The 13,862-nt window shown below is 42.7% G+C and overlaps 2 protein-coding genes across 5 annotated transcripts in view; one reads left to right on the plus strand and one right to left on the minus strand.

Moving 5' to 3' along the window:
- Positions 1–9,046, plus strand: part of si:ch211-129c21.1 (uncharacterized protein LOC563087 homolog) — a 31,497-nt gene extending 22,451 nt beyond the window's left edge. For all 3 annotated transcript variants that reach the window (XM_064989727.1, XM_064989728.1, XM_064989726.1), the window contains exons 5-15: positions 1,267–1,365; positions 2,653–2,752; positions 3,111–3,221; positions 3,503–3,654; positions 3,844–4,016; positions 4,296–4,452; positions 4,589–4,811; positions 6,412–6,524; positions 6,904–7,076; positions 7,158–7,210; positions 7,320–9,046. In XM_064989727.1, the coding sequence (XP_064845799.1) occupies positions 1,267–1,365; positions 2,653–2,752; positions 3,111–3,221; positions 3,503–3,654; positions 3,844–4,016; positions 4,296–4,452; positions 4,589–4,811; positions 6,412–6,524; positions 6,904–7,076; positions 7,158–7,210; positions 7,320–8,050 (2,085 nt within the window). In that variant the 3' untranslated portion in view covers positions 8,051–9,046. The remainder of the gene's footprint in view (positions 1–1,266; positions 1,366–2,652; positions 2,753–3,110; positions 3,222–3,502; positions 3,655–3,843; positions 4,017–4,295; positions 4,453–4,588; positions 4,812–6,411; positions 6,525–6,903; positions 7,077–7,157; positions 7,211–7,319) is intronic.
- On the minus strand, positions 9,034–13,540 carry LOC135556489 (secretory carrier-associated membrane protein 4-like). Of its 2 annotated transcripts, none has more exons than XM_064989732.1 (7): positions 13,372–13,540; positions 12,798–12,825; positions 12,330–12,458; positions 11,145–11,301; positions 10,945–10,994; positions 10,573–10,604; positions 9,034–10,415 (listed from the first exon to the last, which is right to left on the minus strand). In XM_064989732.1, the coding sequence occupies exons 2-7, from the start codon at positions 12,805–12,807 to the stop codon at positions 10,233–10,235; spliced, it is 561 nt and encodes a 186-aa protein (XP_064845804.1). In that variant the 5' UTR covers positions 12,808–12,825; positions 13,372–13,540; the 3' UTR covers positions 9,034–10,232. The 2 variants fall into 2 exon arrangements, with proteins under 2 accessions (XP_064845804.1, XP_064845803.1); XM_064989731.1 differs by having other exon boundaries at positions 10,573–10,690; positions 10,945–11,046; positions 13,372–13,486.
- Between the last annotated feature and the right edge of the window lie 322 nt (positions 13,541–13,862).

Below are 13,862 nucleotides of genomic sequence, written 5' to 3' on the forward strand. Positions count from 1 at the left end.
TTTGGGGGGCCGCACAGCCCTCCATGTGCCTGCCAGAGGTAGCCTGACTGCTATTAGGTACCGAGATGAGATCCTCAGACCCCTTGTGAGACCATATGCTGGTGCGGTTGGCCCTGGGTTCCTCCTAATGCAAGACAATGCTAGACCTCATGTGGCTGGAGTGTGTCAGCAGTTCCTGCAAGAGGAAGGCATTGATGCTATTGACTGGCCCGCCCGTTCCCCAGACCTGAATCCAATTGAGCACATCTGGGACATCATGTCTTGCTCCATCCACCAACGCCACGTTGCACCACAGACTGTCCAGGAGTTGGCGGATGCTTTAGTCCAGGTCTTTGAAGAGATCCCTCAGGAGACCATCCGCCACCTCATCAGGAGCATGCCCAGGTGTTGTAGGGAGGTCATACAGGCACGTGGAGGCCACACACACTACTGAGCCTCATTTTGACTTGTTTTAATGACATTACATCAAAGTTGGATCAGCCTGTAGTGTGGTTTTCCACTTTAATTTTGAGTGTGACTCCAAATCCAGACCTCCATGGGTTGATAAATTTGATTTCCATTGATCATTTTTGTGTGATTTTGTTGTCAGCACATTCAACTATGTAAAGAAAAAAGTATTTTAATAAGAATATTTCATTCATTCAGATCTAGGATGTGTTATTTTAGTGTTCCCTTTATTTTTTTGAGCAATGTACTGGCGTACTATTGTTTGTAGAGATGAACGTGGTACCTTCAGGTGAAATTGCTCCCAAGGATGAACCAGACTTGTGGAGGTCTACCATTTCTTTGGTCTTGGGTCATTTCTTTTGATTTTCCCATGATGTCAAGCAAAGAGGCACTGGGTTTGAAGGTAGGCCTTGAAATACATCCACAGGTACACCTCCAATTGACTCAAATGATGTCAATTAGCCTATCAGAAGCTTCTAAAACCATGACATAATTTTCTGGAATGTTCCATGCTGTTTAAAGTCAGCCAACTTAGTGTATGTAAACTTCTGACCCATTGGAATTGTGATACAGTGAATTATAAGTGCAATAATCTGTCTGTAAACGATTGTTGGAAAAATTACTTTCGTCATGCACAAAGTAGATGTCCTAACCAACTTGCCAAAACTATAGTTAACAAGAAATCTGTGGAGTGGTTGAAACACTTAGTTGGAGTCATTAAAACTTGTTTATGTAAACTTCTGACTTCAACTGTGCATACATTGAAATCTGTACATTACTATACCAACCTTGACATTTCTCATCCCTGTCCTGTTGCAGATCGAATGCCGTAACTACATCCGGATCCTGCATAAAGTGGATGACGGCACAATGTATGTGTGCGGGACAAATGCTTTCAGCCCCACCTGTGATTACATGGTAATTATAAACTGGGTGGTTCGAACCCTGTATGCTGATTGGCTGACAGCATGGGTATATTTAAGCAGTAAGGCACCTGGGGGGTTTGTGGTATATGGCCATTATTTCACAGCTAATTGCTGTTCCTATACACGATGCAACGTGGAGTGCTAGGACACAGCCATTTGCCATGGTATATTGGCCATATACCACAAACCCCAGATGTGCCTTATTGCTATTATAAACTGGTTACAAAAGTAATTAGAGCAGTAAAAATAAATGTTTTGTCATACACATGGTATACGTTCTGATATACCACAGATGTCAGCCAATCTGCATTCAGGGCTAGAACCACCCAGTTTATATCAGATTGTATACCACGGGTAAGACATTTATTTTTACTGCTCTAATTACGTTGGTAACCAGTTTATAATAGCAATAAGGAACCTTGGGGGTTTGTGGTATATGACCAATATACACCACGGCGTTGCGTCATGCTTAAGAACAGCCCTTAGTGTTGTATAGTGTGGGGTGGCCGTTAGTCTAGTGGTTAGTGTTGTGCCAGTAACGAAAGGTTGCTAGATCGAATCCCCAAGCTGGCAAGGTAAAAATCTGTCATTCTGCCCCTGAACAAGGATGTTAACTCACTGTTCCCTGGTAAATAAGAATTTGTTCTTAACTGACTTGCCTAGTTAAATAAAATCTAAATATTGGCAATATACCACACCCCCTTGGGGCTTATTGCTTAATTATAAACTGGGTGGTTCCAGCCCTGAGTGCTAATTGGCTGACAGCCGTGGTATATCAGACTGTATATCATGGGTATGACAACATGTATTTTTACTGCCCTAATTACGTTGGTAACCAGTTTATAATAGCAATAAGGCACCTTGGTGGTTTGTGGTATATGGCCAATATACCATGGCTAAGGGCTGTATCCAGGCACTCTGCGTTGTGTGTAAGACCAGCCTTTAGCCGTGCCATATACCACAACACTTTGTGCCTTATTGCATAGGTATAGCTTGGCCTGAACAGGACAGCTCGGACATCTCGGTGTAAGAATAGCTCTGTTGTTTGAAACTATCATGTGACTGCTGAAGTCAGGCAGTTGTCACACTGAATATTTACTGTGAGTGTGAAATGTATGCATACTACAGACACCTGCACTCTTTATCTCTACTGTTAGTGGCTGAGTGTAACTCATTTTGCCCTTTGGAGTTTAGTATGAAGTATATTCCTACCTCTCTCTCACTGAAACAGCTGTGAATGAATACATCTAAATAGTTGCTTTGTTTGTGACTCTGACAGACGTACTCTGAAGGACAGCTGAGACTAGAAGAAGCACAGGAGGAGGGAAAAGGGAAATGCCCCTTTGATCCCTTCCAGAAATACTCCTCCATCATGGTCGGTATGTACTGTGACTGTCTGTCTGTCTCTAGTTATCTGCTCTCACACAAGGACAGAACAGTGCACCCAGTGAAGTTCAAAGTTCATCAACTGCAAAGTGGGGTTGTGCTATAAGTGCTGCCATGGGACTTGTTTGTAAAGTGAGGGGGTTGGGTCTTTGTGAATTGAACAGTTAAAAAAAAAAAAATTTTTGGCTGAATGTGTTGCTAGTAGCTTGAGTTACCAGTGGCACAATGAAAGAGATTGCACATATAATTTTCAAAATTAGTTTTGTTTGACTAATATTTACAATATTATTTACTTTGCTAGAATATCAATTTTCCTCTGTTGTGATTCTTGTCATGTCTCTGGTCTGCCAGGGAATGACCTCTACTCTGCTACCTCCATCAACTTCCTGGGCTCTGAGCCTGTGGTTCTCCGCAGCTCCTCCTCTGCACTTCGCACTGAGTTCAAGAGCTCCTGGCTCAACGGTCACCTCTCCCTCTCTGTTCATACTTGTGTTATAAACTTGTATACTACTATACACCATGCCTTATGGTGCTCACGTGAATAGTATATATATCTACTAACACTTGAATATGAAGTTAAAATGGCTAAATGTATCCATAGCATTTTACATCTTTGCCTTGAGTAATAGCCTAGATCCTATAGGTCCCCGTGTTTTGAATTATGAAACTGAACGTCAACTGCTGCTGTTAAACAGGTCCTGACAGGTAGCGTAATAAGTGCTCATTATGGTTTATGATTTCAGAGCCCAACTTTGTATACATGGACCTTGTCCCCGAGAGCTATAACAACCCGGAGGGGGATGATGATAAGGTCTACCTGTTCTTCAGCGAGAACGCCATGGAGTATGACTTCTACAACAAGCTCACCGTGTCAAGAGTTGCTCGTGTCTGCAAGGTAGCAACTTGCTCCAAATGTACTTTCAGCTGCAAGAAGTTTCATTGTCTCATAGATGGGTTTTTAAATATAAAGGACGGTATGTGTACCCTGTTTAAACAGTGCAGGGGTATAATGTGTGCATGTGTCCTCTCTCCAGAAGTATTCACTTGTTTGACTAGAACCAATGTTGTCTCTCACACTATGTAGGGGGATATGGGTGGGCAGCGGACACTCCAGAGGAAGTGGACGTCATTCCTGAAGGCTCGCCTGGACTGCTCTCTGCCAGAGCCCAGCCTGCCATATATTGTACAGGATGTCTTCCTGCTCAAAAACGATGACTGGCGCAAAAGTGTTTTCTACGCAGTGTTCACTCCCCAGTCGTGAGTAGTCTGTAGAATCAGTGGTTTTAGAGTTGACAACATTGTTTCAGTGGGAAGTGGACTGTTTCTAATCTGCGTGATATTCTGACTCGGTTGCTTTAAGCACATGTTTACCATAATCATAGGGCCAGGAGGTTTTCCTGACCAGGAAAAACCCCAGGCGGGCCAACTCTAACTAGAGCCTAGGGTATTTCCCACATGTTCAGGAAAAACATAGGGCCCTAACCATGATATACTTCAGGTTTGAAAACATCAAATATGTTTTTCTGTCTGCACTAGGAGCTCGTCCGACATGTCTGCAGTGTGTGCGTACAGTGTGTCGGCCATCGGAGACGTGTTTGATAAGGGGAAGTTTAAGACGCCAGTGACTGTGGAGACTTCCCATGTGAAGTGGGTCATGTACAGTGGAGAGGTGCCCACCCCAAGACCTGGAGCCGTATGTCCCATTTTAATATCATTGTGAAGATCTAAATTGTTTACGGCCACAAAAGGAAAGTATCTACTTTTTTTCAGTTCAGCTACTAACTCAGTAATAAATGTATTATTACCACTCATAAATCTATTTTTTTCAGTGCATTAACAACGCAGCACGGACCCTTGGGATGGAGCGCTCCCTGGACCTGCCAGATAAGACCCTGCAGTTCATCAGGGACCGGCCCCTCATGGACGATGCCGTGCACCCGCTGACCGGCCGTCCGCTGCTGGTCAAAAGGGGAGACTTGTTCACACGCCTGGTGGTGGACAGCGTGCTAGCTCTGGATGGGGAGAGATACGCAGTCATGTTCATCGGCACAGGTATTGAACAGGACACACACATCCCCAAAACAGACTTGTTCTTCTGACTCCCGCCTGAACAGCTAATCAAATGGCTACCCAGACTATTTGCATTGCCCCCCCCCTCCACTTTTTAACCCTGCTGCTATTCTGTTTATTTTCTATGCATAGTCACTAACTCTACCTACATGTTCATATTACCTCGACTAACCGGTGCCCCCGCACATTGACTCTGTACCGGTACCCCCTGTATATAGCCTCGCTATTGTTGTTTTACTGCTGCTCTTTAATTATTTGTGACTTTTATTTCTTATGTTTTACTTAAACCTCATTGTTGGTGAAGGGCTTGTAAGTAAGTGTTTCACTGTAAGGCAGTAGCGTGCCGTGGTTCTGGGGCCTGGGCCTTCAGTGAAGTCCTACACAGTCCCACCCGAATTAATCCACCTCTTATTACCATCATTATGATGCCATGGCTCTAGACACTATACATTTAGACAGAAACGCAGTATAACCAGGCGTTGCATCACCTTGAAATTGACATTTTCATTCAGATAATTGCAGGGGAAGTGTACAATACCTTTTCATTGTGCAGCTTCGTTGCCCTGCGCGCTTGTTCGTTGAGCTGTAGATCCACTCGGGGGTCCCCAAAAGTTTTCAAAAGCACCATTGCTTGTAAGTGCCCAGCCGTACTTTGTTGTCTCGTTGCTGCCTTGGTTAGACAACTCAGGTTTGCAAAGCCAGTGTGGCTTCAAACACCAAATCGATCACTTGCAAATAATAGGCATTCCCAGCAGTACAGTTTACAGTGCTTCTCGGAGCTTGTGAGTCATTCATAGTTGAAAGTGGCGAACTAACCCCTTTCCCGCCTGTGACAGGCTTTGTAGCGTCGGCGTCTACCTCTCCTGACAATGTCTAACTTTTCTTGAAAAGTTTGTCTTGAGAATGGCCTTATAATTATATCCTCGACCAAATTGATATCTTCTCCTTCCGCCATTGTGGGTTGAAAAAACAGCTTAGTAGTATGCAAATTAATTCGTTGATCAATTTCAGTTTCCTAGTTCTGAGACCTGCCCATATAGGACCTGCCTCTCAATATTGGTAATCCAATCAAAAGATGTGCACGCACTACGCCTGCTAGCTGGCTCCTGTGTAACACTGGAGCCAGCCAGCAGGCGTACAATAGCCAACTCCAAAGCTGATTGGTTGACACTAAATTTTAATTTCCATTCACTTTAAGCTACAAGCGCCCGCACTGTTGATTCTGAAGGCCTGAGGGCAGATTTTAGACCCCTGGCAACACACATGATGGCTGAATATGATTGATAAAAGATCTAACATAAAGACCAGCCCTCCAAATCTCAACCTGGGGCTGGAAGCAGTGCAACCAAGAGGAACGCTATGAAATGAAGATTGTAACTCTTACTCTGGGGAATAATTTAATACATATTTGTGGGAAAATATATTTAAAAAAAAAATTATATTCTGATGATGTTTAGGCCAGCAGAGAAGGCCTTGCTGGCCCTGACGGTCCACCACTGCTGTAAAGTCTACACCTGTCGTCTTCGGTGCATTTGACTTGACTAGATCTGACAATAACATGGGCGTCCTTCTCTCCCCACAGAGAACGGCTATGTGCAGAAGGCAGTGAACTATGCTGGAGAGATGTTCATCATTGAAGAGATACAACTGTACCAGACCCCAGAGGCTATCAGGACCCTGCGTCTCTCCAGCACGGTAACAATCACCCAGTCAATCAATTAAAACTTGATTTTAAATAGCTCTTTTAAACAAATTTGTTACCAAGTACTTATCGGCCCCTCTGGTTTAAGCTCCCAATCAAGGTGCAGCACCATTTTACAAAACATAACTTTTTATTGATATCCATATGGTCGTTCATATGTCAACATAAGGATTTAACTAGATCAATGTCAGTTTGTCTCCTGGCATTTCTGCAGACAGATGGTTACTCATTTAATATTTATTTCCTTAGCACTTACAATAGAGCATTCAAGGAGAATGGCACCTGGTCATTGCTGTTACTAACCATGGGTGAAGTAGGCTCATTGAGCTGCTGACACTCATGTGGTATTGGTTTGTGTTCTTGTTTCCCCAGGGTCAGCTGTATGCAGGCTCTGAGTATGGAGCTGTGCAGATGCCTCTGAGTGAATGTGGCCGTTATGAGTCTTGTCTGGACTGTGTCTTAGCCAGAGACCCTTACTGTGGCTGGGACCTCTCCACTGGCCTCTGCTCTGCTGTGGCCAGCTCACCCTTTGCCTCAGTCCCCACGTACGATCCAACACACACATACCTTTCTAGTAATGTGATTTAGAATTTCAGTATACCATATTTATAGTCTTTCTTTTTCAGGAACATGATTCAAAGTCTAAAAGATGGTGACATCTCACAATGTCCGAAATCAGGTAAATGGATTTCAATATTTAATTGTTCAGGGCCCAGCACACTATCAACAAATGACAGAGTACAGTCCAACTGTAGTTACTACTTACTTTGTTTGTGTGTGTTTTGCAGTAAAGATGAAGCCAGAGAACTACACCTTAGTTCCTGGCAACAACATCAAGCTGCCGTGCCAGCCTGACTCCAACCTGGCACAGGTACAGTGGCTCTTCTCAGGGCAACTGCTGCTGTCTGATACCAAGTACTACATCTACAATGGGGGTATCCTCATCCTCAATGCCTCTGCCGCCAACATCGGCCAGTACACCTGTGAGTCTGTTGAGCAGGTGAACAGCCGACCGTACACCAGGACTATGGCAGTCTATCAACTGTTGCCCCACACTAACCTAGAGGAGGAGAGTGAGACGATGACAGAGTCCCCCCATAGCTCATTACCAGAGCTCCTGGAGGTAACAGAGAGGCCAAAGGCTTTGGATCCCCTTCCCCCCCCTGAGTCACAGTGTGAAGACGGCAGGGTGGTAGGCCTGCAGGTGGTGGTGGCGCTCCTCTCTCTGATGCTGGTTGGTCTAGTAGCCTGGAGTCTGTATAAAGGATGCTTTAGAAACAGATTCTCAGAGAACTCAAGCGCTGGGCAGGTGAAAAGGCCGTCGGATGACTACATGCAAATTCAAAACAATATAACTTCAGAGTTCAAGCTGCTGGGACCTACACTCAGTCACAGTGCTAACAAAAATCAAAATGCTATCATAGCCTTCAAAGGGAATGGGGAACACCACTTCTCTCCTGGAAGCAATATTTCCACTGTGGATGGTTTGGGGTACATTGATGATGAGTCAGAGATCTGACCATCAGTGTTCACCGCTCTCTCACCAGGCAGCTGATTTAAGACACTAGTACAATGACAAGCTCTGTACACTGAACTTGTTTTGGAATTGTCCTTAACATTTTCCCACCACTACATCTCCCTAGATTGAATTTATTTTGTTTAGTCATTGCATAAGGCGAATACATTGTACATTATTTTGTATTGTCATGTATATTGCAAATATTTATTTGTATTAATGTAATTACATCATAACCAGGATGTGATATCTAAAGTAAATAAGACCATAATAGTAATGTGTTGTACATAGTTAAGATCTACAAATATTCTAAGCATTTCATTCTACGGACCAGTAATGATTACTCCAAACCTTTTAAGTAGATCAAAACAGCCATGGACCAAATACAAATAATTGAAAACTCTCTTGACTTAGGTCTTGTTTAAAATGTCTCTCAGAACCAACTGAATTATAGCAACATGTTTTCTCTTTTTCACCAGCAGCACTTTGTCATTACACTGTGTTGCTTCACATTTCATGTAAAATAAGTAATTTAGAGATCAATGTTTTGAGTTAAAGGCAGCTATCATTATCGTAACTCAATCAACAGTTCATATTGTCAAAACCACAGCTTTCATTTTGGTCATTGCATCATTACTTCACCAGTCAAGAAGTTGAAGTTGTTTTCATTTCTCATTAGATTCTAACACATTATTTAGTTAATCTGACCGGTGGGAATTCTGCTGTCATCTCCATGTAACAATAATCTCAAGGGGTTTACCTGCCCAAGGGGTATATTTAAGTGTTGGATACTCTAGCAACTGATGTAATGTCACTTATTTCACTGGAACATTTTTTTCTATTATACAATGATGGACAAATATGGTGGGCTGTGTTGGCCCAGCCAGCCATTGTCATGTATGGGCATGGACTTTTGTACTGTATATTATTGGAAAGGATACACTAAAACATGATAATTGTCGATGAAAAAGCTGAATAACACCACATTCAGGTCTGAAATATATATATATTTTTTACGTTTGTCACTGCAGCAACACATTTGATGCATTTAAGAACATATTCTCAGTATGACAAGCATTAGACAAGCAAAAAACAAAATCTGCATAAACCTCATGGCAGTTTACCCTGGCGAGGGACACTTGAATATGAAATAATTATCAGTTGTATACTCAATGGCTGCCGCTCTCCCAGACCTATTGTAAACAAGGCTCCAGTCTGGGACGAGTTGTGATGCAGCATTAAGAGCGCTGCCACAACAGGGCACTGACCACCAAAAGCAAACAAGAAAAAAATAACTCAGTGCACCACACGGGATGAGTGAGGGGGAGAAAAAGGCTCTGCTTGAATGAGAAGGATACAGTATTCCTTGGAGAAGTCTTCAAGCAATACAGTGGCAAATGTCTCATTGGCTCAGTTACACTGAAACATGTAGCAGTACTTAAGGCGACAGTCAGGCAAAACATTTTCTACATGCAAGTACGATTAAGGCGGGTTTAGTTTTCAGAAACAAGGCAAAAGCAGATCAAGAAGGTATAAACCAGAAACACTTGGTTCAGTGATAAATAAATTAAAACCGTGCACTATATAAACTCCCATATCTCCAGCTGCAAGAGGAGAACCTTCATTCATTTCCAGTAGCATCAAAGCGAAGTTGATTTCATGGAGTACAGTCATAACTTGAATTGGCAAGAATTGATCACTGAATATGGCTGCCAAAATGAATCCAAAGACAACTTTGGAATCACCTTGCTTCTTTTGTCTCATATTTTAAAGATAAGGCACACGCCTTTGACGTAGCAATTTTCTTAGTCTCATTGTTGCTACTGTACATAAACCATTTTAGAAGATACCTTTTTACTTGAAGGATCAGAGTCATATTGTGGAACATACTAAATGTAAACAGGTGCAATGGAATGGATCATATTTTGAATATCCATCAAATCTTTTCAACAATAAGGATGATATGCTTTTCCCTCAAAGATAAACAGTATAATAGTGGCCTCTATCAATCTTAAAGTACTGCTGAATAAAATCAGCTGATTCTCTTAAAATTCCAGCTCTGCATTTCATATTGTTAAAAGTGAGATTGTACTATTATTGTGTGCTGGACAAGTGTTCATCCACCCTGCCTGCCGGCCTGCCATGGAGAAAGTGCTATGTCTCCATCTAGAGTCCACTTAGGGTATCACCAGAGGCCATTGTCGGGGTAGCTTGGCACATCAGCAGGGTATTGGGGAAGGCTTGGGCCAGTTTCAGTGACAGCATTGAAGCCGGCCTCTCTCACGGGAGCGCTCTTCCAGAGTCCAGTGGTCCACTCTTCCTGTGCACGCTCAAAGCTGCCCCCTCCACCACGGTACAGCCTGTGAACCTGATGGGAACAGAGCAGACAAACTAACCAGTCATGCTAGTTTATTCTCTTTATCTGCCTACAATGAGTGTATTGTCAAAATGGCTGAGTATTTTTCTTATTTGTGTGTGTGTTTCCATGTGCTTGTGCATTTTTCAGGTGTGTTTGTTGGACTCACCCTGATGAGAATCAGTCCCATTAACACAGTCACTAGAGTGAAGAGCAGAGCCGAGAATAGCATGACTACAGCAGAACCCACGTTGTTTCTGAAAAACTGCACTGTCGCGATCCAACCACTTTAGAGGTTCCTCCGTGGTGGAGCAGTGGGGTTAGTATTTGTTAATGGCATGAATTACAAACTTGAGTTTTTCACCAATCATAGCATGACACAATGCAGTGAGTAAAATGAAGGTGATTGATAATCTACAGGATCTTTATTGCTAAGCTGTGAAGATTGTCTATATTCTTGAGGTGAAATAATTGACAAGCCATTCAGATAGCAGCCAGTCATAAACAGTGCCTTCCAGACTGATTAAATATTTCTACTCACCAAGCACCCCAACCAGAGAAGCCCACAGTCTGAATGAGAGCGAGAACACACTGCAGAAAGAAGATGAAGAAGAAGGCCATGAAGTTGAAAGAACTGTCAGCCCTAGGAAAGAGAAAGGGAGATATGGAGTCAGTTAAGAAAAGGTATTTGGAGTGCGAAATTATGGATGTTCGGCTTAATGTTTGTTGAATGGACCTTACCGGAAAGCCTTGTAGAGAGGTCTAAACCAGCAGGTGTAGCTGCACGGACTGAAGAGGAGAAGCCAGAGAAGGGAAAGGCCAAAATTGGCTCCACTTCCCCCTCCTGCCCACCAAGCTATGCATGACACCACATTCACACACAGTGTGACTGAATACACTACAGAATGAGAGAGACAGGAAGAAAAATGTAAAATTGGCCTCGCTCGAGAGCATCAAACTGAATGCTGGCAACTGCCGACTGACTGAAGATCTATAAATCACCCGTTGTCATAAATAACGACTCATTATTATTTGTAGATCAGTCAGTCACAATGTAGTACTATAACTGTTTAGTGGGAGCTTCATGAAATGGATTTCCATGGCCAAGCAGCCGCACACAAGCCTAAGATCACCATGCGCAATGCCAAGCATCGGCTGGATTAGTGTTTAGCTCGTCGCCATTGGAGGAGTGTAAACACGTTCTCTGGAGTGATGAATCACACTTCACCATCTGGCAGTCCGACAGATGAATCTGGGTTTGGCGGACGCCAAGAGAACGCTACCTGCCCCAATGCAAAGTGCCAACTGTAAAGTTTGGTGGTCAGGAATAATGGTCTGGGGCAGTTTTTCATGGTTTGGGTTCGAAACATTAATGCTACAGCATACAATGACATTCTAGACAATTCTGTGCTTTCAATTTTGTGGCAACAGTTTGGGGAAGGCCCTTTCCTGTTTCAGCATGACAATGCCGCTGTGCACAAGTGAGGTCCATACAGAAAAGTTTTTATGTGAGTGGTGTGAAAAACCTGCACAGAGCCCTGACCTCAACCCCATCTAACAACTTTCGGATGAATTGGAAAGCCGACTGCGAGCCAGGCCTAATCGCCCAATATCAGTGCCTGACCTCCCTATTGCCTTGTGGCTGAATCGAAGCAAGTCTCTGCAGCAATTTTCCAACATCTAGTGGTAAGCCTTCCCAGAAGAGTGGAGGCTGTTATAGCAGCAAAAGGGGGACCAACTCCATATTAATGCCCATGATTTTGGAATGAGATGTTCGAAGAGCAGGTATCCACATACTTTAGGCCATGTAGTGTACATTTCGGGTTCGATACTCTCAAACCCGGCCATTCTCTCAGCTTGGAATGAAGTTACTGCCCAGTTCCCACAGTAGGACTATGTAACTCAAATGTCTTTGGTGTAACTCACACATCCAGAGGTTGTAGACCCGGCGTACCAGCTGTCGGTGCGGGGCTGGGATCTCCTCCTCCACATTCTGATAAAAGCAGGGCTTGATTCTCAGGAACTGAGGCAGTGGGGGAAAGTTGTTGACCCGCTCTGAAAACAGGAAACAGATTATTACATGTGGGAGAACAGGATGTCAGTACAGAAATTTCACAACAAAAAATTGAATACGGTGACATTTTAGGACTCTTAGGAACATGACAAAATGGTAATGCACAATAGTGAAAGTGTTCAGTGTTATTAGTTGATCCTTATGTCTACAATCAATAATTGAACTAAGAGTATGTCATGGCTAATTTAATTTTAAAAAATGGTGTCACTTATGATCTCATGCGCATGCATTACTTGTTGCAGGTACATGTTATGGTTCATTAGGAACATAATTTAATTGTTTACTTAAAGACATCAATTGCAAAATATTTAGATACAAACCTGTCATCATGAAATCCTGTGTCCTTTCCTGCAACATAACACAAATAATTGGCATACTTTACATCTCAAACATTCAAAGAGAAAGTAACAATATTTTTATGGGAACTTGCAGTATGATTCACATCTAATCAACAACTAAATTATATCAAGATAATGACAAAATTGACATGCAATAAATGAGATCTGGGTATGCTTGGAGGTACCGATCATTTTCTAGTAAACTCGTGATAAACCAATGACTGTATATGATAACCCCCGTTTAAAAGATAAGCCTACCCTTAACCACTTTGTAAAACAGAAGAAAGTTAGTTATGTTTTTCGGAAAAAAATTGACCCCACGTGAAATAAAATGCCTGACTACAGTAATGTTAGCTAGATAGCTACACCTATTAGCTAACGGCTAGCAACGTTACAGTGATGGGACAGATAGTTATACAAATCTTTGATGATGGTTTGTTAGCGAATTGTCACAGAAAGGTCAGCTGATGAGTTGATACAGGTATATAGTTGTTAGCAGATTCAATATTAAATAAATAAATATATTAACGTAGTTTCTTGTTTTTCTAGCACCTACCTGAAAACCGCTTACTCCAGCTCGGTTGGGGATGCGTCGTCAACTAAGACTCAAATTCCGTGGAAGCCACAGCAAAGCATTGAGGGAGTGGTAGTTCTACAAAGGTCGCAGAAAGACAAATTGGAATGCAATTTTTCGATTGTTAAACTACAGATCCCGTAAACGATAGAGGGCGTAGACAGGAGACGTGTGACTACAATGCCAGCGCCATCTATGCTACAGAGAGGGATGATTCTTGTCCCGCACAAGAGAACAGCTATTTTATGACAATTAATTATCTTGTCAGGCTGTACAGTGCAGTATTATGTTCAATGCACACAATGTGCTGACTGTAACGGTGACATCCCACAGTCAAAGTCCTAATATTTGTTTAAACTCCACATAGTTATGTTCTGTGGCTGTCACTGATTCCAAGAACACAGGATGAGATGTTACTATCCGTTGTGCAAGCACTTCCAAGAGTTAATAAACAGTGAACGTGGTGAAATTTG

This window comes from Oncorhynchus masou, chromosome 15 (assembly GCF_036934945.1).
Source record: "Oncorhynchus masou masou isolate Uvic2021 chromosome 15, UVic_Omas_1.1, whole genome shotgun sequence".
Taxonomy (NCBI): Eukaryota; Metazoa; Chordata; class Actinopteri; order Salmoniformes; family Salmonidae; genus Oncorhynchus; species Oncorhynchus masou.